Raw genomic sequence first — 24,116 nt, forward strand, 5'->3', positions numbered from 1 at the left:
ACAAAGCACAGAGTCACAGCAAAAATAACAACAGTAAGGAAAAATTAAAAAAAAAAAAAAAATCACACACGAAAAATAAAACTAAGCGCGGCTCGTAACCCCTCAGCAAAGGAAGAGGCGTGTTGCCCACACTTAAAATGGCGCCGCCCTCCTCCCCTCATTGGCTCCGCCCCTCGGGGGGGTGGCGGGACGCGTGCATGCGCGTGCCCACGCTGCGCTTCCCCCGCCTCCCGCTCCGCCTCTCTGCGCCCCTCCCATCCCCGAGCTCCTCCGCGCGCGCGCCGCGGCCCGGCCGGAGACGCGGCGGACCCGCACCGGCTGCGGCAGCGCGATGACGGCGCGGCGGGAGGCGGCGGCCGGCTCCCCCTTCCCTCAATGCGGCGGCTGGGGGGCAGCCGCGCTGCGCCTCACCCTGGCGGTGCTCCTGCACTCGGCCCGGGCCGAGAAGGAAGGTGAGTCCTTCGTTTCCCGTCTTTTCTCATCGCCGCGTCCTTCTCCTCCTCCGGCCGCGGCGGTTGCGGCTGTTAGCCGTGGGGCGGCTGAAGGAGCCCCCGGGGCCTCGCGCCGCACTCTGTGCATGTGGGGAGGGGAAGAGCCGGGGGGGTCGGCGTCGCTGACAGCGTCGGGGATGGGGCCGGGGCCGCGCTTTAAAGAGAGAGAGGAGGGGAAAAGCAAACAGAACACAACAAAAAAAAAAAGCGTCGAGCTGGCTGCCCCGCGGCCGGCTTCCGGCGCGGCGCCGGCCCGAGGCAAACGGGCGGCCAGAACTTGGTCGAAAGTCAAACGGGGACAGGCGGAGGAACCCCGGGGGTCGCCGTCTGGGTGCGGTGTGTCCGCGCCGTGCTGCGGGGAGGGGAAGAGCGGAGCCCCGAGCGGAACGCCGCGGCGTTGCTGAGGGTGGCTGCTTCCTGCGCTGCCGAGGTGCGGGCTCACGGAGCGCTTTGAAGCGTGGCTGTGCGGCGGGGGAGCGCGGGGCGCTGGCGGGTGGGAGGCGCGGAGCGGCTTTCCGAGCGCGGTGCTGCACTGCGGGGGGTGTGGGGAGGGTGAGAGGTGACGCGGGGGGACGGAGAGAGCGAAGTGGAGTTGGGATAAAGGAAAGGGAGGGCATGGAGCTCAGCAAGGAGATAGCGAGCGTATCTCCATAGCAGAACTGAGGGAAGAACCGGGTTGTTAGGATGCGCGTGTCACGATAAAGGTCAGTAAGCCTTCTTTTTCCTTCTTGTGTAGTACTCGATTTGAGTGATTGCTTACCGAATTGTTGTTACAAATACGTTGGTGTCAGCATTACGGTGATAATAAAAACAACGAATTCTGAGTCGCAGACGCTCTTGTTCATTTGGCTGTTTTCTGAGAATTCACCGTTTAGAAAGCAGTGTGAAGAAGGTTCGGCGTTTTTAGAGCGATGGGAACATGTAAGTGTGTCTGTCTGTCTCAAGGCGCTGGAATCATTCAAATACTTCAGAACTATCTATTTTTAACTCTGACTTTGATTGCATTCCTTCACATGTACGAGTATACAAGATTTGTCAGTGATGCCATACACTGATGTGATGGGACTGATGCCCTGGAAGCTGTGACAGCTTAGGCTATGGTGTGGCTTTGTTGATTTGTAGAGGAGCTGCTGCTTTTTCTCTACAGCCTCCCTTGGCATTCTTGGGTAAACAAAGGCAGTGCTAGATTCAGAGTTCGGATGGTTGTGGTTGAAATCTGTTGAGAAAGTGGAAGAATTTGCACTGATTTCCATCTGTTAATACAATCTATTATTTAAAATGTAGACTCTTTTAGTAGTTTGCTTAAATTTACTAATAAATCACGGACTGGTGTTTTGTTTTTTGTTTTTTCTCCAAATAATCTTTCATGGATTTCTTAAAATTCCTTGATGAATTAGAATTCCCCACAAATGTAGGGCCACTGTTGAAAACTTGTCTTGAATGTTTTCTTCAGTGCAACGTGTGTGTGTAACTCCAGAAGGAAGGGGAAAATGGAAATAGTCCAGTGGATTTTTAAAGCAAGACTTTTCAGGTAGTGGCTTGTGAGATCCAGTCCCCGCTGATCTTAACCAAGTGCCATTCTGCAAGGTGCAGTAATTGAGCATGGAAGAGGAAGGACCAGTCTGTACAGTGGGTAGGAGCTTGAAAGGAAACGGTAGTGCATGAGAAGGAAAGGGAGAGAAGGGTGTTTCACCCTTTGTTCAGCACTTTTCTTACTAGGTTGTGACAAGTAAAACATAGGAAGACACAGTTTAAAAAAAGAAAAAGGGGGGGGAGCTGGTTGAACCTAGCCAAAAACAGGAAGTAAAAAAATAGGAATATCATTTCAGTCCCTCAGATGTGGACATACGTGTTTCACTAGAGCTGCAGGAAGGAAGTTGTGGAGAGGAGGTAGAAGTGAGGCTGTGAATTGCTCCTGTCCTATTTCTGCTGTGCTCAGGTGAGGGTGACTGTATGAAGGCACTCGGTGCATGCAGTACAAATTCTGGAAAAGATGCTGCAGAAGAAAAAGAAATAGGAGTGGGTGCCTGGATGGGTGACAGAAATGAGAGAAGAACAAACCAGAATATCACAAAAGAGAAAAATGAAAATGGAGAACGCTTTTCCTCCTATCTTGCATATCTGTGAGGCAAAGTGTGGGGAAAGATGGAGCCAATGCACAGCAGTGTAATGCTTGTTTCATGTGTCTCAAGCAGGAGCAGCAAGACGCTCTTCGTGCAGTTGTCACAAGTGAGAAGAATCATGATGCTGATGGATCTCAGATTGGCGTGACTGCTTCTGGTCCCCAGCCTTAGTTAAGGAGTTTGTGGAAAATAAACAGCTTTGCCATTTGTCTAAGAATGAAAAGCAAAACTCAAATCCTTTGTGTATACAGACTGTAAATCAAACTCATGGGGGAGAAAGTGCTATTCCTCTATGTGCTCTCTGTGCTAGAGAAGTACCATGTTAGAAGTACGTGGGAAAAATGTGAGAGCAGAGCAAACTGTATGTAGGCTGGCCAGAAAGCTCAAACATCAATTTCAGATTAAACAGTGACGTGCTATTTCTTATTTCTTAGTCTAGCTGGGCCCTTAGTGCCTGTATATGAATGAATAAGACTGAGTAGAAAGTTAAAGTTGTTTTGTTTGTTTTTGTCATTTGGGAAATCTGTGAACCCATAGCAAAAGAATGACAAGAAGAAAATTGCGCATTTGGTTTCAAAGAGGCTCCTGCTATTTGGGAGGAGCAAAAATATAATGTAAGAGTTTCTTTTGCAAGTATGTTTTCAGGCTTTTTGTAGAACACTCTTCCTTTCCTAGTATAATTACCACATTCTGTGTTGCCACATGGTTTGAGGACAACTTTCAGTTTTTATTTGAGTGTGCAGTTTTTGTTGTCTTGGTGGAGCGGAATGCACGGTATCCTTCTCAAGTTAAAGGAAGCCATAATAGTACTATAAACCCTGTAGTCAGGATTATGTTTTGAAGACAGATGCTTTCTATGAGTGTGCTGTTGAGCCTGAGGATTCTCTTGTGTTTGTTTCTTTGTTCCTATTTCATTTGTAACTTCCTAAAAATTATTTATCTTACACTACAGCAACTTTAAAAAATAGTGCTGCTTTTTATTTGGTCAGCTGGCTGAAGGCCTGCTGACACTATTTGTGTAGCTTTTATCTATTCACCTTTCAAAATCAGTACAGGTAGAGAGCCTGAGAGAGCCTGAATGTCTTTGTGAGTCCTGGGAGCTCTCTACAACCTCAAAGGAAGTTGTAGTGAGGTGGAGGTCAGCCTCTTTTCCCAGGTAAATAGTGGTAGACAAAGAGGTGGTGGCCTGAAGTTAGGCAAGGGGACGTTCAGGTGGAATATTAGGACAGATTTTGTCTCACAAAGAGCAGTGATGCAGTGGCACAGGCTGCTCAGGGAGGTGGTGCAGTCACCTGGTCCCTGGAGGTGTTCCAGAACCATGTGGATGTGGCACTGAGGGACGTGGGGGTGGGCTGATGGTTGGACTGGGTGATCTGAGAGGTCTTTTCCAACCCTGGTCATTCTATGATTGACATTTCGACTAGATTTAATCTCTAGGTGTAATTTTTAAAATTTATATCTTAGTGTGGAATCTGGGAGGAAATTCAATTTTAACATTCAAGATTTGATGGTATAAATGATAAATTTTTATTTTTTTAACCAAAGCTTGACGTATTCTCTACTAACGTCCTAGAAACTAAGATAACTACTGAGTGTAAGTAGTGTAAATGGTAGCTGATGTAGTAATGAAAGATCTGAAGGGAGATTTTAAAACAGTGCACTTGGTTGCTGAGCTTTTTGTTCTGGTTTTGTCAATTGTCTGCTTATCTCAGACAAATAGCTTTTCTTTTGCTAAAATCTAAAATGGCAACCCAGGATACTTCATGTGAGTAAAACTAAGCTAATGCTGGAAGTTGATGTGGGAGAAAGCTTACATGCTTACAATCAGGTAACAAACTCTTCCCATACACTTTCTCATATCCTACTGTCAGAATTAATATAAGCTTATAGCCGCTGATATTAATACTCATGTTTTGACCCTGACACAAATCAAAATGTGATCCAGAAAGAATGACCTCGGTCAGGCTGTGAACACACAGTTTGTAATAGATGGAGTAGTAGCATGTTAAGCATGAGGAAAGCACAGTGAGGATAAAAATTGACCATACTGTCTCACTGTGTTTTTGAAACTCTAAGTATAGGAGAGTTACTCGGATTTTCTTTGCTTTCTTGAACGATAAATATTAACCACATGCTTGGATTGAAAGATCTCATGCTCATTTGCAGAATCTTTGGGCTAAATTAAATGTAAGCAAGCATTGTCATTCAGTGAACAGGAAGCTGAGACCTCATGTTCTCCATGGCTTTGTGTTATCTTGAAATAATTGTTTTTCTTCCCCTGCGTCTCTTTATCCTTTACAGGTGTCCGGTTTTATTGCTTGCATGAGGCAAGCTGAGGTGTCCTTGCCTGTGGAGATGGTTCAACTCCTGATAGAAATTACTGTTATTTGTATGGTACCCAGCATGATGAAGCCCCTCCAGACTTTGTAGCAGTCCATAGGCATTGATGAAGAAGTCCATAGGCATTGATTAGCTTAACGCTTTTGTAGTGATTTTTGTGTTTGATTGCCAGCATTGCAATACAAGTTACTTTGAGTCATTTGTAAACACTTCTGCATTCTAAAATTGCAACTGTTTGCAATTAAGCTTGCACATTTTCTGTATATCACTTTGTATCAAAACCTAGCCAGTTTAGTTCTCCTTCAAGCTATGTGTACTATGACTCTGTGTGTGATCTAAGTTTACAAGGGTAAGGAGGGAAGATTTAGGCTGGATGTCGGGGAAGTTCTTTACAGAGAGAGTGGTGAGGTGCTGGAACAGGCAGCCTGGAGAGGATTGTGGATGCCCCGTCCCTGGAGGTGTTCAAGGCCAGGTTGGATGGGCCCTGGGCAGCCTGGTTTAGTATTGAATGTGGAGGTTGGTGGCCCTGCATGTGGCAGGGAGTTGGAGATTGAGGTCCCTTCCAACCTGGGCCATTCTGTGATTCTGTAAAGAATCTTTGAAACTGTACACTTGGGAAATCTGCTGGGATTTGCTGGTAAATCACCATTCAGTAAATGGTGGCTGTTGCGGTTCATGCATAACCGGCAGTAAAAGTCCTGTGCCTGAAACACAGCCTAGAACCAGTTTGGTTTGTTCCTGTGTTTGTGAGCTTGGCAAGAATAAAAGGCAATGGAAATGCTTTATTTCTCCTGCTAGTGACTGCTATCTAGCGTGGTGCCTCTGGCTGCTGCACATAGGAGCCTCCCTGTTTGTAGCACAACGTGCAATAGGGTCTCTTTCCCCCACCGTTTAAAAGACAGCTTTGGAAGTAAACCTGCATTCTTCATAATAATAACTGTGGGTAATTTTCATGGTAATAAGTGTGGGACTGCAGTGCCTCAAACAGCCTGTTCTTACTGGGCCTGCTTCAAGCAGGAGGTTGGGCTTGATGGCCTCTGGAGTCACATCCAGCCTGCTTAGGACTGTGACTCCAGAAGGAGAGCATGCTGCATACCTGTTTCAGAAACAACTGATGCCATTCATTTGTGGTTGTCACTGAATTTTAGCTTAAACTACAACTATTTTAGAAATAATTGATAAAAATATAAATGTTAAAATACTACCATTTTTCATGACTGATACCAAGATGCAATTTTTCTTTCATTGGGAGCGTGCCATTGAAATGGCCCTTATCTTTGTGATCGTTTGGCATTAGGGATCTAGTACGTTAATTTGGAAACAGGAGCACAAGTCAGCTTAGTTTGCTTTCTCCTGGAGTTTGCTTATCTCATATGGAGGAGCAGTTCAGATATGGAGGCAGCAGTTCTTGCTACAAAATTCATGTTTTCCTTTTTGTCAACTTTGTAACTAAAATGGGAGCGCTCGATTAGGGAAACCGAAGGGATGGGTGAACTGGCTTGGATAGCTTGGACTTCAGCATATTAAATGAAGTAATTTTGGAGCTGTTCCTCCAGCATTGGATGTCATGGGAAAATCACAGAGTTGAAGGATTACAATCTAATATTTTCTGAAAATTAATTCTTTTTCTGCTTTTTTTTCCTTTTTTTTTTTTTTTTTTTTTTTTTCTTCAAGAGTTTCCTGCTAACTTACACGTCTGTCTTCTAGTTAGGATTACCATAGAGGCATTTTTGATATCTCTTTTTGCTTGGGATGTGTAAAGTAGAGACTCGTCAGGGAGCAACTTGTGTTTTATGGTAAACACTGAACTGGTTCTAAGGATCCCCGCATGAAGTGGGAAGTAGAGGAGATGAAACTATGTAACTATTCCTTCTGTCTAGCTGTATGAAGTTACAAATTGAATATATAGATCTGTTGGACTGTACATATTTGGTGTAATAGAATGTGGATGGGCTTTTAAAAGGTTGTTCCATCTGACAAACCAAGCCCCTACCTTCATTCTGATATACTTTCAAGTCATTTAAGTCAGGAAGTACAGCTAACAGTGATGCTACACAGAATAAGTCATTTTTCGAGCGAGTGAGGATGGGGGCAAAGTTGTAGCCAAGCATGATTCTTATGTATACATTTGGCAAATAAACAAACAACTCATTGGATAAAGAACTCACATAGTTGTGGTCAGCAGTTCAGTGTCCAGATGGAGATAAGTGACAAATGGTGTTCCTGAGGGACTGGTATTGGGGCTGGTATTATATCATGTCTTTTATGCTGAAATGGGTGATGGGATTGCAGGAACCTTGGTGCGATACCAAGCTGAGTGGTGCAGTTGATGTGCTGAAGGGAAGGGTTGCCGTTCAGAGGGACCTTGACAGGTGTGAGAGGTGGGCCCATGCAAATCTCATTATGCTCAACAAGTGCAGGAGAGTAGGTTTAGACTAGATATTAGTAAGAACTTCTTCATCAGGAGAGTAGTGAGGCAGTGGAACAGGTTGGACAAAGAATGTAGGTGCCCCATCCTTAGAGGTGCTCAAGACCGGGTTGGATGGGGCCTGGACAATCTTGTCGACATCAGAAGGGTTGGGATTAGGTGTTCATTAAGGTCCCTTCCAGCCCAACCCATTCTGTGGTTTTATGATTTAAATAATTTCAAACACTTCTGCTTAAGTTCCTCATGTGCTCACTGTTCATCAGCTTTTCGTTTTACATCCATAGAATGGATCCTTGCTGAGGAGGGTGGTTAAGGGAGGAAAAAAAAAAAAAAAAAAGGCTGAGAAAAGTTGTCAAAAAAAAAAAAGGTATGTTAGCTTTTAGAAGCTGAAACAGCTCTCTACAGGCATGTTTTGTTGGAAACATCTCAAGATAGTTTCTTCCTCAGAATGAAATTGGATTGATTCAGCACAGTCTGATATGAATGGCTTATATAATTTTTTTTTTTCTTTTTTTTTTTCAGTAGATAAGCTGTGGACTGAAAATTCTGGCTCAGACTAAAGATAATAGAAGATACTGAATGATATTTGGATAAAGTAAAGAAATTGGCTGTCTTTTGTGGCAGCTGCTTCCTGTAGGGGAGTTTTGGGTCCCTCCATTTGAGATATTGGTATGGTATGTTTAGTGAATTCAAAAGCTGGTTGTCTGAAGCTTGTGAGCATATATGAAATCATCCTGCAATAAAGAAAGAATTAATGAATCAAGTGGTTTGCAGCACAATAGTTTTCAAATAACTATAGATGGAATCTGTAGATATTGGTTTAAAAAAAAAAAAAGCATCCAAGCAATTTGATAACTGCAGGTGTTTGGTTTGGGCTTATTCTCTGCAGTGGTTTATGCTCTGCCTTGGAGGGTGGTTGCAAGGAGTTCCAAGGGATCTGTCTTGCTTAATATCTTTGTCATTTGATCTGGAGGTGGAAGTGTACTGAATCTGGGGAGCAGTCAGTCTGCTCAAGGGCAGGGCTGCATTGCAGAGGGAACTAAACAGGATGGGGAAATGAGCTGAGCGGGGCCATCATGGAATTCATCAAGGACAAATGGAAAGTCCTTCGTCTGGGACAGAATAACCGTGTGCAGAGGGTACAAGCTGGAAGCGCTAAACATGAATCAGCAGTGTACTCTGGCAACATACAGGAATGTAGTCACGAGATGGAACTGTGATTATGCCCATTTACTCAGCATTTAGTAGTCCATGCCTAAAACATTGCATCAAGTTTTGCTGCTCTCTGGAAGGCTGAGAAAATGATGCATGAACTGCATGGGACCTGAGGCTCCATGGGATAATAAGTCTTCAGAGGATCGGGGCAGCCTGTTGATATCTAAGCAGAAAAGTACCAAGGAAATGGAACCAGACTCTTGAGATGCGTGACAGGAAGGGATAGTGGTTGTAAATCGAAATCGGATTTGTTATGTTTGGAATGGGCTGGCGTGTAATGACCCAAGAAAGAAAGGTACTCAGACTCTGTAAAATACAATTGAAAGTGCTATTTATTAGAAGTAACATTATAAAGATAGAATAGTGTAGATAATCTCACACCGCTTCAGATTCTGGAAACCCTGAGTTAATGCTGCATCAAACAGGCTTTCAGTTCATATGGGACTTACTGTGCAGGCCCAGTCCATAGAAAAGGTTATTCCATTTGAGCTATTGTAGGATTTCCTTTCAAGAAAGCAACTCTATTCATAATTCCTACTGCGACTCCATTTGTAATTTCTACTGTCAAACAAAGGATGCTCACATGAGGACCTGTTGTTGCAGTCCAGATAAAGGCAAGGACCACACATAATTTCCTGAGCCAAGCGGGAGTTGCTGCAGGTTCCTGTTGCACTAATCTGGCTGAAGTTGTCCTGCAGCCAGGGGTACGTGCAGCACAGGCTTTCACCTCCTCAGGTTAGCTCTAATTGCTATGTGAATTGCTGACTTCTCAGTGTGTGATGATCAAGACCACTATGATGTTCTGGCTTGCCTAAGGAGAACGTATTTCACTGTCTATTCTTACAGTGGAACAAACTTCCCTGCAGAGGCTGGGGAATCTCTGACCTTGGAGGTTTTGAAGACCAAGCTAAACAAAAGCCTAAGCAATGTGGTTGAAATTCAGTATTTGCTGTTCTTTCAACTGGAGGTTAACATAGAATGCTATCTTAAGGTCCACTCCAGCCTCATATCTTCTCTCTGGATTTTCCTCATAACTTTAAAAACTTGGTTGGAAGTCATGCATGCAATCATGCAATATCCTGAGTTGGAAGGGACCCACAAGAATTATTAAGTCTGGCTCCTGATTCCACACAGTACCACTCAAAATCCAAACCGTATGTCTGACAGTGTTGTCCAAACACTCCTTGAACTCTAGCACTCAAGGCCGTGCCCACAGCCCTGGGCATCCTGTTCCATGCCCACCGCTCTCAGGTGCAGACCTTTTCCCTGACCCCCAGCTGCCCCTCCCCTGACAGCTCCATGCTGTTCCCTCGGGCCCTGTCACCAGTCTGACAACTTTGTCACAACTGATAGAAATGTCTGTAAGGCAACAGAAATCTGGGTGCTGGTAAAATCAATGCTATAGCAGTAGTAATTTGTGTATGATTTAGGTAGAAATGGAGCTGTAATTAGATCCAGAATGCTTCCCATGTCACTCTATCACTGAAATAAGTTGATCAAGATTAAAAAAAAAAGAAAAAAGACCTTTTTACCATTACTTGTTTCAGCATTTGTTCATAATATAGGCTTTATTTGTTCTCTTTCTTGTATCACATCTTTAATGTGAAGGGCCCTATAGCCTTTAAGTTTCCCATCTTTGCCAGCTGCTCCTAATATGACAGTAAATTGGATTGTGGTTGACATGTTAATTTACAAGATGTGTTAAGTAATTCTTAACAAATGTTGTAATTAATGGTGAGCTTATGTATGTGAGGAAATATTGAGAAGCCTGAATATTGGATGTTACAGGTTTGGCAGTTCCATTCTTGCAGGAGGGAAGTAATGGTTCCCTACTGGAATCCCGTTTCCTTTTCACATGTTTGCTTTGGTGTTCTGAGTCAGTGTGTAATCTCAGACACAGAGGCAGACTACAGGTACCAGAAATTACCATGATCTAGTGACTCCTTTGCCCCCAGCTACCTCTGTGCTTAATTCTGTGAGAGGTGGGAGAAAGCACTCAGGCTCTTGATCCTAAATGTAAGGTTGGAGGGAGGGTGTGCACGTGGAACTTCTGTGTTATGGTATAGCTGCTTTTATGTTATCATACAGTAATAAGGAGGAACCTGGAAAGAGGTAGTGGCCTCAGGTTGCACAGGTTAGATATTGGGGAAAAAATTCTTTGAAGGAGCAATGAGGCAGTGGCACAAACTGCCTAGGGAGGTGGTGCAGTCACTGTCCTTGGACGTGTTCAGAGTGGCGCTGAGGGACATGATGGGGATGGGTTGACGGTTGGTCTCAATAATCTTAGAGGTCCTTTCCAACCTTAGAGATTCTATGATTCTATACAGCTTGCCAGTTCCTTTTTAGATAGCTTAACCTGATCATGACCTGCCCAGATAGCTTTGGTGAGATGTTATCTTCCAAACTAATGAAATGATAAATAAATTGCTTGGTTTGGGGGATAACTGGTTACATCTAGTGCTGAAAGAGAGGTCATTTTTATTGACAGAGATGGGATCTTCAGAGGTGAAGTTACGCTGCTCTGTGGTACTACTGAACGTCGTCTGATGGAGAAAAGCCTGAAACAAAATCCCGTTTTATCAAGGAAAATTTGATCAGAGTTCTGGTACTTGATGAGTCCCATGAGTCCTTCCTTTGATTAAACTGAATTTCTCTAGGGAAGGAGACATGAAAATAGAGTACCAAAAAATGAAATACATTTAGCATGATTTATTTATTTGGCATGATACAAAGCATGACTTTGGTTATACTTTTAAAGTACCTACATCAGGGGAAAGATTCCATTACTGAAGGATCGTTAATCTAGCATAGTTAGCTTGAGACTAGTTGCTCGAGACATCAAAGTCAAAAAAAAAGAGATTTTTTGAGTGAAGATAACTCACTGTTATCTTAGTTAAGGGGCACTCTAGTGATGTGGGGAATTCTGTGGTATTTGCCATCTTTGAAGTAGAATTAGATGTCTCTTCAGAATACATCATGTAACTAAGCCTAGGGCTTTGCGATTGTTGGCTGCAGTTGTGATCTGTGTTACATGGGGTGTCAGCTGAGATCATCATAGCAGTTTCTGAAAGATTTTGGGCAGAAGAGATTGATTATTTTCTCCTGAGGGGTAACTGCTTCCCATGTTTTTCTCATTAACAGTTTGGGATTCATTTTTTTTTCCCCAACACTGGAGTTTCATTTCGCTTCATGCCTCTTCTCTGTGTTTTATCTTCTCACAGAACTTGTTGCAGCTGTTCTTCTCCACCCAGTTTTTTTTTTTCCTTTTTCTGGCTTTATCAGACACTGCAGCCAGCTTTCCCCCGGGTCTGTGTTCCCACACTGCAAGTCAAAATGCTTTGCTACACAATCACTAGGTTCTGTCAGTGCTACCTCATTAGCACTACAGGTCTAACATTAAGGCTTTTGCTACCTTTTCTTGAACTTTGATTGTTGTATTTATAGGCTTTGCATAGTGGCTGATTAAGCTTTATCTTGCTGCTCTTTTCCTTGTCCTCCAGGCTTAATAGCTGTTTGCAGTGGACACTTGAATAGCAGTTGCCTCATGAGCACAAATAGGGTGGAGATATTGTGCTCTTCCCTCACAGGGATTTTTCCCTCCAGTTGTAGTTTACTCTTAAAGAAGTTGAAAGTCTTACTGAGCAAAAAGTAGCTTAATAATTTCCAAGTTCTGGAGTTGTTCTATGAATGTATGCAGTTCCACCCTGATAAGTGATTAGGTGGAAAAAAGAGCGGGGGGGTGAGAAGAGGAGAGCAGAGCTGTGGCACTCAGTAGGCCGTTGTGCAGTGCTATTGCTTGAGGTTAGAGATACAGAGCAAAGCTGTAGCTTTTTGCTGGTTGTATTCCCATCTCCAGCTGGCGCTCAGATACTGGTGTCTGTATGCTATCTGCATTATTATTTTTTTAACTATGAGAATCTCATCCTCCTGTTCTACAGAGTAAAGAACAAATCTTGTTCACTGTACGGGTTTATTAAGGTCGTTAATCAACCTGGATGCATCTCCTATCCAGGTCTTTGCACTGCGTTGACACAATCCATTTTTGAGTTTTGTAGGCCTGTTCAATAGTGGCTCATTTCATAGAAGTGCTTGTTTAGAAAGATGATGGAAAGGGCAAACACTTATTGTCAGTTAATATTAAATGTTTTTCTATGCTCAAAGGGTTAGAATTACACTAGGTCCAAATTCTCTGTGTACCCATCAGTTTGTGGTGCTATATGGGCAGTAAAATTAATTGCTACAGTTAGAAGTTTCTGCCTAAAATTTGAGAATTAAAGTAAGTTAGATAATAATTAGTGATAAAAATTAAGGACAGCTTGCCACTTTTCCCATTTTCCACTGTAGGGCAGACTATCTTGTTTGTGAGGCTAGTTACAATTAATAGTGTCCGTGCAAGCTTGATGCAACAAGTCTGTAGAAGTATGATCTAATTGAGGGTGTTGAAATTATGAAACATTCAAAATCACCATCATTAGAAAGAATAAAAAGCCATAATCAATTTGTATGGCCCACAGCCAGAAAAAAAAGTTATTTTCAAACACTGGGTTTCTACTTCACTTTCTTACTTCCTTTTCTCCTTTATTTATTTATTAAAGTAAGGGAGAAGTTTCCATGAGTGTCAGAAGCGTTGTTCTCTTTAGGTTAAAAATAATGTAAGCTAAAGCTAATAATGTAAGCTAATGTTTTTTGAGATGAGAGAATAACTTTTCTTTATTCCATGTGTTCTCAAACACTGATGAGATCTTGATTGGAAAAAAAGCAGAGTGCGACATAATTTTTCAAGCAGCATTTTGGAACCAGCAGTGAAGTATTTTGGGGGTTTAAAAAAAAAATCACTCATGTTTAAAAGTGAAGCACCAATCTGAAGCAAATGTTTTTAATAGGCATTTTAAAGCATCCTTTGATGTAACGCTTGGGTTTTATTATATTTCTTGTGGTTATCTGAAATTGAATGCTATGGTGAATGGAGAGAATAACCTTTTAAAAACTTTTTACAAAAAAGACAGGTTAAAATAAATAATTGCTATAGCTGAATTGGATAAAGGGGGAGTTCTGTAAGGTAGAATTATTGGCTGAGTATAGAATAAGCATCTGAGGAAGGTACATGAGTACCCCATGATTCATAGAATCATACAATATCCTGTATTGGAAAGGACCCACGAGGATCAAGTCTGTATTCTGGCTCCACACTGGACCACCCCAAATTGAAACCCTTGGTCTGAATGTCCCATGTTTCTTTCAAATGGGTAAAAGCAGCCTGTTAGGCGTAGTATATGGCTTTCAGTTAGCTTCCCCCCTCCCCCCCCAAGATATGATTCTGTAGTTTTGTTGCAAGGATTTAGCTATTAGACAACAGCTCTAGTCAGTGCAAGCTCCCACTTTCTTTTTAGAAGAAACCTTTGAAGGTTGCATCATCTCTAAAAAGTGAGACAAATGTGGCAGTCGAATGTGTGAACTGTGTTCAGGAGGGACAACCACTTTCTTCCTTTCCCAAACTAAGCTGCAGCCTCATTGTCTGTGATGTGTATTAGAGTTAGTTACACAGTTACAACCGTGTTGTCACTTTCTGATTTGTGGCTGATATTTAAAACTGGATTGACAACCAAGTTACTAAGAGCATGCATCTGTCTTAACTAAAGGGGAAAGAGATAAGTGGATGAATGTAATGTGATAGCTATCTTTCCTAGGAAGGAGCTTTGCTGTATAAAGAAAACCAGCCTGCAGCTTAACCTGTATCTAAAGTCAGAAAAGAGACACAAACAAATTAGCAGAAGATTACACCCAACTAAGTCTGTATGTATAGATCCAAATTTGTGCTGTCGCATGCAATAGAATTCAAATTATTTGCCCCTCACCCCTGCAGAATAGTCACACATTGGGGTATTGCAGTCTAAGTGATCTGCTGGCTCTGCTTGTTTTGTTTTAAATTGGGCATAGACTTGTGCCTGATATTGGAGTATGTGTTGTCTAAAGCTATAGAAATTAATGTTTTTAATCAGTACCAAATGGTGCTCTTATTGAGTATTGGTTCTTTGTTTTATTTAGCTTAATGTGTTGCTTATGCTTTCATATGATGAACTGGAGTGCATTATCTAGAAATGTTTTCGATTTCAGCTAACGTGTCAACAGCAAATAAAAACTTAGCAAGCTGCCTTTTTAAAGGAATGGTAATTAAGGTTGTTAATGAAGACTGAATGTATTGCTATGTAAAAAGAGTTCAAAGTGATTCCAACACCGATGATCCTGTGATTCGTGTGATGTTCTTTACTACTTTGTATATATTCACTGTCTTGGCTCTGATGGCTCTTCCTGAGGTCTGTTGGGAAAATTATCCATTTCTCTTCCTTATGGACAACTTGAAACGAAACAAAGGAATTGGCTCTGGAACTGCAAGAGGATTTAGCTGGAAAGGAAGCGTGCTGACTGGCAGTTCTGTCTCTGAGCTGCTTGCCTGACTGATGTTCACTGGCTCATGAGAGAATGATCCCTCACTTTTGCAGAGAACCTGCTAGGATGTAGGCAGAAGTTCAGGCTGGTATGTACTGACTTTTCCATCTGGGAGTGGCGGCTTTTTTTTAACCAGCTTTTATTTTTTTGAGTTCTGAACTGAGGTGTGTTTCTGGAGGCTCACCAGGCTTTTATAATCACGTGGCCAATAAAAATGGCTGTAGAATGCTGTTTCTTTTTACCGTGTACTTTTCCTTTCATAATAATGTTTTGTTATTGTATACCCAACTGCCTGGATTTCATACGCTGCTTGTTTTTCCATCGCTTGGGACAATTGAAATGGTGTGATTGTGCATTAGCAGTTAATTCACAGTCAGAGCTTTGAAACCGACTTGTCCAGTTCTAGTTGTGCTGTTTAACTGGTGGTAGTACAAATGCTGTAATTACAGTTACGTAGACAGGAGTGCATGACACTTAGCACACTGTAATTATTGGCTCATGTGGTTATAGTTCATTTGAAATGAGCTTAGTCATTAAGACAAAGGGCTAAAACTGGACTTCTGAAAACAAGACAAAATTCTAGTGTAAGTTAGGAGAGATTTATGTAATCTCATCCTACTGTAAGGAGTTTGGGCAGTGTTTCCAGAACCGGGAGAAAATTCACAGATACCAGGTTCTAGAAATAAAGTTCATAAAAGGTCAGAAAATGGGTTAAGAGAAGAATTAAGTCTATATGCCAGGATATAGGAATTCCTTCCTATTGGAACAAAGTATTTGTCAGTGTCCAAATGAAAGGAAAAAATTTGCAAGGCCACCTTAAAAAATCAGATCTCAGTCAGAAGCTGGCCTCATAACCTCTGAACCATGGAGAATGTTTTTTATCGTTACGTGCGCAGAGCCTTGGCATATTCAGCGCTCTCGCATTACATGCAAATTTATTCTCTTGCATGCAGTTCAGGCCTGTCTAAAGATTGATGGTGACTAACGTGATTTCGGTACGACTTTCCATATTACTTTGGAGAACTGTGGGATTTAAAGTTTCTTTTGTTACTTGATGCTTGATAGGCTTGTGCTTTTCTTATTTAAAGCTGAAATACGAAATGCACAAAGCAGAAACAATTAAAATATGTGTCTTTGAGGAAAACGTGTCTGCTGGTTACTTGTATATTAACTTGTGAGAAGATGGCATCTGAGCTTTGAAGAACTTTAATTTGCTATCTGTTTTGGCTTAGCTGATGTTTCCTATTCTCTTACTTCAGATATTTGTGTAGCCTCAAAAGCTGTTAAGTGTTGAAAAGAGCAAAATGTGGAAATCTACTGGTAATAAAGCACGTGCAATGCAGATGTTTAATGTTAAAGAAAGCTGTGGTTTGGAGTGGGGGGAGGGGTGATGAATTTTGTTCTCTTTTTTTTTTTTTTTTTAATTTTTTACAGAGTTATGGAAGACTTAAAAATGCCCTGCATTTAAAGGTAGTACAGTGAAAGCAGAAAATAAAACCCAGTATTTTTAGCATTTGCTGTTGCTTATATCACTTCCGTCAGTACTGACATACTGTTAGAAAAGAAGAAAACAGAATATGCAGACTGGAAGCTGAAAAAATTTAACCCTGCGATCATGTTACATCCTAGTAGTGAGAGTGACTGATACTGTAGGGAATTTGCATGAATCTGGCAAACTGGCTTCTTGGGGGTGCGTAGAAGGATAAAGGCTGTCTGTTGGGAAACATCTGCATCCAACTAGAAGATGATACATTGGGAAGGAAAAGAGGAGACGATCATTCTTCTGGCCTTGAAATCCATGGATTTGAATCTTCATCCTTTTCCTCTGTGGACCCTAAACATGTTAGTAACACTTAATGTTTGACTAATAACTATTATAAGCAGGCTTCAGGGCTTCAGTTGCCTGTAGGCTCAGGAAGAAATAATTTTTCTGATGCGTAATTTGGCTGCTTGGCTGCTGATTTGTGCAGTGGTGGATCATGCTGGGACAGCTGAAATGCTTCCTACCCCAAATGTTATGTTGTGCCAATGTCAGAGCAGCTGCCAGGCAAGTGGCAGGAGTGAGAGAAGTGGCACAGCCAGCAGTTCTTTGGCTGCTGTGGATTATTATTCCAGAGTATGGAAGTACATCTGCTGATGTGTTAGAGACTGGCTGCAGTATTAGGTTGATCATGGAGTGTAATGGCATCGGTGCAGGCTTTGAGAAGGAGCTGCTCCAGAAGAAATTGTCAGGGACTTTGCAGAAGCGGTCGTCTTCCTCCGTAGCATGGGGGGAATGGTTCACCAAGTAAAGCATGCCCAAGTGATCTCACACTTAATTGCTTTTGGCATTGGTAATAACTTCCACTGGTGACATACATGACTTGTATAGAAAGACAGAGAAGGCTATTTTTGGACTTACACTGCAGAAGCTTGTGAACTTGCTTAGCTTAGGTACTGCAAGTGCAAATAGTGAGCAACTGCTTCTAATTCTGGAACGGGTGAATGCTGAGAAGGAAGCAGTGCCTGCGTTTCACTTTGAAGGAACCTTTGTCCTTTCTCTGGGCTGCATCAGGCAGTTTGAGAGCTACACACATAAGGGAATTCAGGCGATTCCTTACGACTCACTAGTGGAGCTTTTATAAAATATCATCATTTTTGCCTCGTTTGAATGAGGTGACTGGTTGCTTCATCCTGAATTGAGAGTCTGAGGAGTCGGTTGCAAAAACAAGCTTTCTTGTCAAGTGGGGTATATGCTTGTCATTTCCTTGCTTTGATGAAATCACTGATAAAATACAGAGGTTTGAAAGACAGTCTAAAACAAAGTAAAAGGTATAACCGCAGAAACATCTTCATGATCTGGTTTCAGATGCAACTGCTGTGAGATGGCCAGCAGCCAAGCTTTGCAGTGCGTCTGACTTCACCTGGCACTAACTGTCACCTGCTTTCTGAAAACATTTTCTAAACGATCCAATGATGAATGGCGCCTCTATTTAACTGTGTCATCCGCTCAGAATGTTCTGTAACATCTGTTGCTTTGTTCCTAAGGTAAACCGAAGATGAAGTAACTGTGAAGTGGCTGAGAAAGTGTTTGGGGTTTGCAGAAGGGCTGCCTGAACTCAGGCTGCTTAAGCGTCAGACTTGGGCTAGATTCTGGGAGCTTCTGTATGCATTATTACAGAACTGATGCCTCTCTGCTCTGTGTGTATCATATTTAAACTGGGGGAAAAAACTGTAAGAAAATATGAAGAATGCAACAATGTTCATTTGAAAAAGTGCTTTTTTGCATTTCAAAATGATGTCAGGTTATGAATGTAAAAAGCCATTTTTTACTGGTTTTTGTTTGTTCTGCCTGATGTCACTGTGAAGTTTGGTGTGTTATGATTTGTCTCTAAATCAGAAAGCTAAAAAACTAAAAGCACCCAAAAACTCAGCTTCAGAAGTACAATGCCTTTTCTTTACTAGGAAAGAAGTGCTCTCGTAGATAAGTTTTTTTTATGGAACTGTTGTTAAGCTTGGTTTCAATGAGACACATTTGTAAACATAATTTCATTATGGATTTCTCTCTAAAAGATGATGTTTTTTCTTCTGAGTCAGTTTGTAGCTTGGGTTTTTTTTGCGTGGAGGATAGGCATGGCATTTTTCTGAAATTTTGATTAACTATCACACTTCAGTTCTTAACATAATGTGTCAGAGCTTCATTTTCTTTCTTTTTGTGCTGCAATTCTCATATAGATTTTGAGTGGTTTTTAAGGCAAAATTAAATGTCTTGTCCATTCAATTGGCAGTATGTATACGAGAATCCTCTTGTTCTTTGTTTCTAGGGTTAATCTTTAAACTGATAGATTTGCTACAGTAATTTGGGTTTTGGAAGCCCAGACCTCATTGAATTCTAGGACTTGATCTTGCAACAGCTATTAAAATGATGTTTTGTTCCCATGGCTTTTTTGTTTTTGCTCTTGTTCAGTGTTCTCTATAATTCTTCTGTGTAAAAGATTGACAGAACCCCTGTTCTTAGCTTGAGGATGCCTTTTGTTTGTTCTGAAACTCATTAAGGTAACAATAATGACACATGCAAAATTGTAAGCTATTGCTGATGTGATGACTAGTACTGCTCATGCCACGGTCAACGCGCTGCAGAACATGCATGTTCTTCACTGCCTGAGCCTCCACTCCTTCCCCCTCAACTGGGATGAGCTGGTCTGCATCCTCAGCCCTGTGGCACTGAACTTTATAATTCTGAAGCACAGTGGCCTGAAAAATAAATGCATAATGTGTGACGGTATTTGGAGGGAGTGGCGTTTTGTTTTGCTTTAAGAAGAAAAAAGAGAGAGAGGCAGAGATGACAGTGGCAATCTTTGCTTTATGTGAACTTTCATTTCTTGGTAGTAAGAAGGCAAAACATAGGATGGTGTATTTTTCAGGAGAATCTATCTTAAAAATGGATGGAGCTCGGAACCCAGAACAGGATGTGCAAACATACATTTGAAAGTAATGCATGTTCCTTTTATTTTTTAAAACATCTGAGCAAAGTGGCATTGTGACCTTAAAATAATTGTATTTATTGGAACACTGAACTTCAAACTGGGAGATAAAGAGTCAAATCCCCCTTTTTGGGCTGAGATTCAACTTTCTTCTTAACACAGTGTGTTTCTGGGAGCTGGCGAACTTTTAATGTCTTCTCACTGAAATTGTGAAATCTCTCCTTTCAGAGAGAGGTGTGTTCTTACATTCCAAATGTCATCAAGCAGAATGATAAACGAGTCCTGGGAAAAAAAAGTGGTAGGGAAGGGATCAGTTGTTGATACCACAGTATGAAAGTTTTGTGTTGTTTCAGTTTTCAGGTTTGAGGTTATAGCTGTATTTTATTTCAAAGGCTTGTGTTGTTTTTGTGTATTCTCTTTGTGACTGAGGAATGAACTACTCATTGACTTTAAGCATATGGAAGCTCTCAAGCCAAACATTTCTAAGCTGTTTCAGATTCTGTGATGTCACTGTCAAGTTGGAGAGTCACAATGAGAATTAGGAAACAGTGTGAAGATTTTCCAGATGTACTGTTAAGATTTTAAGTGTACAAATGAAACTGAAATTCCAGTTGTGTCAGAATTTTCACTGGGCTTCAGTGCATTGAACTTGTTTGGCTACCCAGTAATTCACACAGTTCAAATACTGACTTAGCTTAGTACAGCCAGTCTTTCTGGGGAGCCCACAATAAATTGTTAATTTTCATATCAGAAGATTGATCTGCAAAGTATGTTGCTAGATGTATGAACGTCTAGGAGCTCTGAGAGTGATTAGCATCCCAGACTTGTGTTTGCTATTTTGTCAAACTCTGAATTGTTACTTTGGGTGCTTACAGCTCTATCTACAAGACGAGGTGCTGCAGATTTTAGATGTGTGTTGCTCTTGTTATTACTAAGGTGTTTTTCTGTTAATTGACTTCAGTTTTTTGTCTTTCTGCACAGCTTTCATCCAGTCGGATGGAATAATAGAAATGCTACGTTTTGATGAAGGAGACCTTTTGCAGGTATGTACTCAGTAAATTATCTGAATTAACAGTGCTTCATCATCTCATATTAGATAGCTACTTTCTGAAACTCACGGTAAGCAGTTTTCAGTGTTGGCAAAAATTTTTTTGGCCTTCCAGGTTTATCTTCATCAGTGTGCTTTGGTGTGTCCTGAGGCTCTTGTCCCCTTGATGTTTTGTGTCAGGAAACTGGTGGAACTTATCACCAGTTCTTTCTGGCATGTTTGTTCACATTTTTCTCCTTCTCAGAAAAACTGGGGGCTTTTCTGTGCTCAAGGTTCACCTTGAATACGGAGCTGAGATGCACAGCTAGAGGAGCTGAGAAGTGTTACGGGGTTCCTTAGTGTAGAGGTAGCCTTGGGACCAATTTACCACTGGGTTTAAAGAAAGCCCAAGTCAGTGCAGTGAGGAGATTGCTGCAAATACTATTTTGTCTGTTTGTCTTATGCCAAAAAAAGCTGAGGAGAATGGCAACATAGTACCTAGAAAATATGTAACATTAAAAGAACATGTGCTAAAATTGTGATACTATGGTAGATGTTGGGATGAAAGTCATGGCAGTATGGCTTAACGCTTCTTTGAGTTGCTGAGTTCAGAACTTGTATTGACTAGAATTTCATGTGTGCACTATGGATGTATGTTGAGAATATTTTTTGTTCAAATTCCTGGATGTTGTTAGCTCCAATAGGTGAGAGGAGAAAGAGAAGATGAGGAAAAAAAGCAAATAGTTGTTCAGTCAGTTAGAACGCTTGTCAGGTGACTGTTTAGCTTCATTAGTTACCAATGCAGTATTTGCTTTACAATTCCTACCTCCCGTTTAGTCTGGTAGAGTCTACAAATGTGAAGGGTATATAGTTCTGGGCTCACTGTACAATTATTGTTCTAGATATAGGAGATATATTCCCCTACCCCTGCCTACCTTCCTAGGCTGTTTTTTCTTCTTGATCTTTAACAGAAGAATAACTTATTTCAGGTTTTAAAGTCATGCTCTACAAGGATAAGAACCCTCACAATGATCTAAGCAGTTGAAAAGGTTGCAGTTAAAAACAAACAAAAAAGAAACAAACAAACAAAAAAAACCACACCAAAAAGCACATCTCTAGTTAAACAGTTGTTTATTTGTTATGTATTAAGCACATTTAAGATTTAGTGGAGGGTTGTTAGAGTTAGGGTAGAATGGTTAGGTCATGGTTGGATTCCATAATCTTTCAGGTCTTTTCCAACCTGAGTGATTCTATGTTTCCTTTCTTGGATACATATGTAGCTTACTTACTGACGTACAGAACAGAGCAGTGGAAGCTTTCCATATATTGGCTGCGGTCTCAATTATTGCACGTTAGACTCAGGAGATTTCTTCAGCTTGCTTGGAAATACCACTTACCAGAATAAATAGGAGAAAAAAATGACTAGATTAGCTCTTCTGTTCCATGCTCAATTAGAATATATTTTACTTGAGAAGAAGCGTTAATAAGAATGACTGACCAAATCAATTGAGCTAAGGTGTCAGCACAGTTTTTGAGATGGAAAGGATGTGGATGAGTTCAGATATCTACATTTACTCCTTTTTAACTAATTAAAACCAATCTGACAAACTTAAAAATTTTTCAGTTACTTTAGCATTCAACTTCTGTTGCTCTCAGGAATTGAAAGTAACGATACTGCTGTGAAACACCTCAATAATGAACAAAGTAAAAAAACCAAAACCAAACAAAATGGATTGTTAATCATTCTGATGTTGTTACAGACGTGACAGTGAAAAAATGGTTTAAATATGATGATGGGACAAAGTCAAACACTCCTGGATCACAGAATCACAGAATTGTAGGGGTTGGAAGGGACCTCCAGAGATCATCGAGTCCAACCCCCCTGCCAAAGCAGGTTCCCTACAGCAGGTCACACAGGTAGGCATCCAGGCAGGTCTTGAACATCTCCAGAGAAGGAGACTCCACCACCTCCCTGGGCAGCCTGTTCCAGTGCTCCGTCACCTCACTGTAAAGAAGTTCTTGCGCACGTTTGTGCGGAACTTCCTATGCTGCAGTTTCTGGCCGTTTCCCCTTGTCCTGTTTCCATTCACCACTGAAAAGAGTCCAGCCTCGCCATTCTGCCCCCCACACCTTAGATATTTATAGACCTGGATCAGGTCCCCTCTCAGTCTTCTTTTCTCAAGGCTGAACAGACCCAGTTCACTCAGCCTTTCCTCATAGGGGAGATGCTCCAGGCCCTTCACCATCTTCGTGGCCCTCCACTGGACTCTTTCCAAGAGATCCCTGTCTTTTTTGTACTGGGGAGCCCAGAACTGGACGCAGTACTCCAGATGAGGTCTTACCAGGGCAGAGTAGAGGGGGAGGATCACCTCCTTTGACCTGCTGGCCATGCTCTTTTTAATGCATCCCAGGATGCCATTGGCCCTCTTGGCCACAAGGGCACACTGCTGGCTCATGGCCAACCTGTCGTCTACCAGGACACCCAGGTCTCTCTCCGCAGAGCAATGTTGCTCTGTAATTTTTGGGTAGTGTTTGGCTGCTTCTTTTCTTAACATGTTGCTGAATTATTTTAAAATACAGCAAGATAGACAAAAGTTGTTAATAATTGCTTTATATGCTAGGTGTTATGATATTAAGATCTTATCACTCTTAGGATAAAAACACGTAATTGAAGCCAGTTCCTTTTAATCAGAGTGGTACAGCATGTTTACTCTGGCTTACAATTTATTTACTGTTCTGTCAATTTTTATGTGGTGACCTCTTGTGATTACTGAGTGCAATTAAAAAACAAAACAGCAGAGCAGATATATTGTTGTAAAAACAAATTTGTATCTTGTGAAAGAGCACAAATCCTTACATATGTAAATAAACAAACTGCAAAATCACGATGGAAATGTCGTTAATGCTAGTAGATAACTGTAGCAAAGTCTCGGCTTCTGGGTTTAGACTTTCAGTATATGGATTAGAAAGTGCTCCACATAGAATTAGAGAATCATTTAGGTTGGATAAGACCTTCAACATCACCTAGTTCAACCATCAATGTGACCTACCGAGTTCTGTTACTAAACCATGTCCCTTAGTGCCACATCCACACATCTCTTAAATACCTCCAGGACTCCATCACTTCCCTGGGCAGCCCATTCCAATGGCTGACCACCCTTTCTGTGAAGAAATTCTTTCTGATACCCAATCTAAACCTCCCCTGGCACAACTTGAGGCTGTTTCCTCACATCCTATCACCTGAGAAAAGAGACTGACATGCTCCTTTCAACAACCTCCTTTCAAGTAGTTGCAAGAAAACTACTTGAAATCAAGAAAGCAATGAGGTCTCCTGTCAGCCTCCCCTTCTCCAGACTAAACAGCCCCAGTTCTACCCTCAGCTGCTCTTCATCTGTCTTGTCTTCTAGTCTCTGCCAGCTTTCTTGTTCTCCTCTGAATGTGTTCCAGCAACTCTATGTCCTTCTTGAGGGGTCCAAAACTGAACACAGTATTTGAGGTGAACACGATACTGCACCATATAGCTTTTCCCTCTGTCTTAACAGAGCAAGTGAGAATTTTATTCCTTAGCATGTATGCTTAAAT

General features: G+C 41.6%; 1 protein-coding gene across 1 annotated transcript in view; it reads left to right on the plus strand.

The window, feature by feature from the left end:
• The first annotated feature begins 273 nt into the window (after positions 1-273).
• TMEM131 (transmembrane protein 131) overlaps positions 274-24,116 on the plus strand; it is a 93,055-nt gene continuing 69,212 nt past the window's right edge. Inside the window, exons 1-2 of the mRNA XM_048961251.1 lie at positions 274-452; positions 20,489-20,550. Of these exons, the coding sequence (XP_048817208.1) occupies positions 332-452; positions 20,489-20,550 (183 nt within the window). The 5' untranslated portion in view covers positions 274-331. The remainder of the gene's footprint in view (positions 453-20,488; positions 20,551-24,116) is intronic.

This window comes from Lagopus muta, chromosome 1 (genome assembly GCF_023343835.1).
Source record: "Lagopus muta isolate bLagMut1 chromosome 1, bLagMut1 primary, whole genome shotgun sequence".
NCBI lineage: Eukaryota > Metazoa > Chordata > Aves > Galliformes > Phasianidae > Lagopus > Lagopus muta.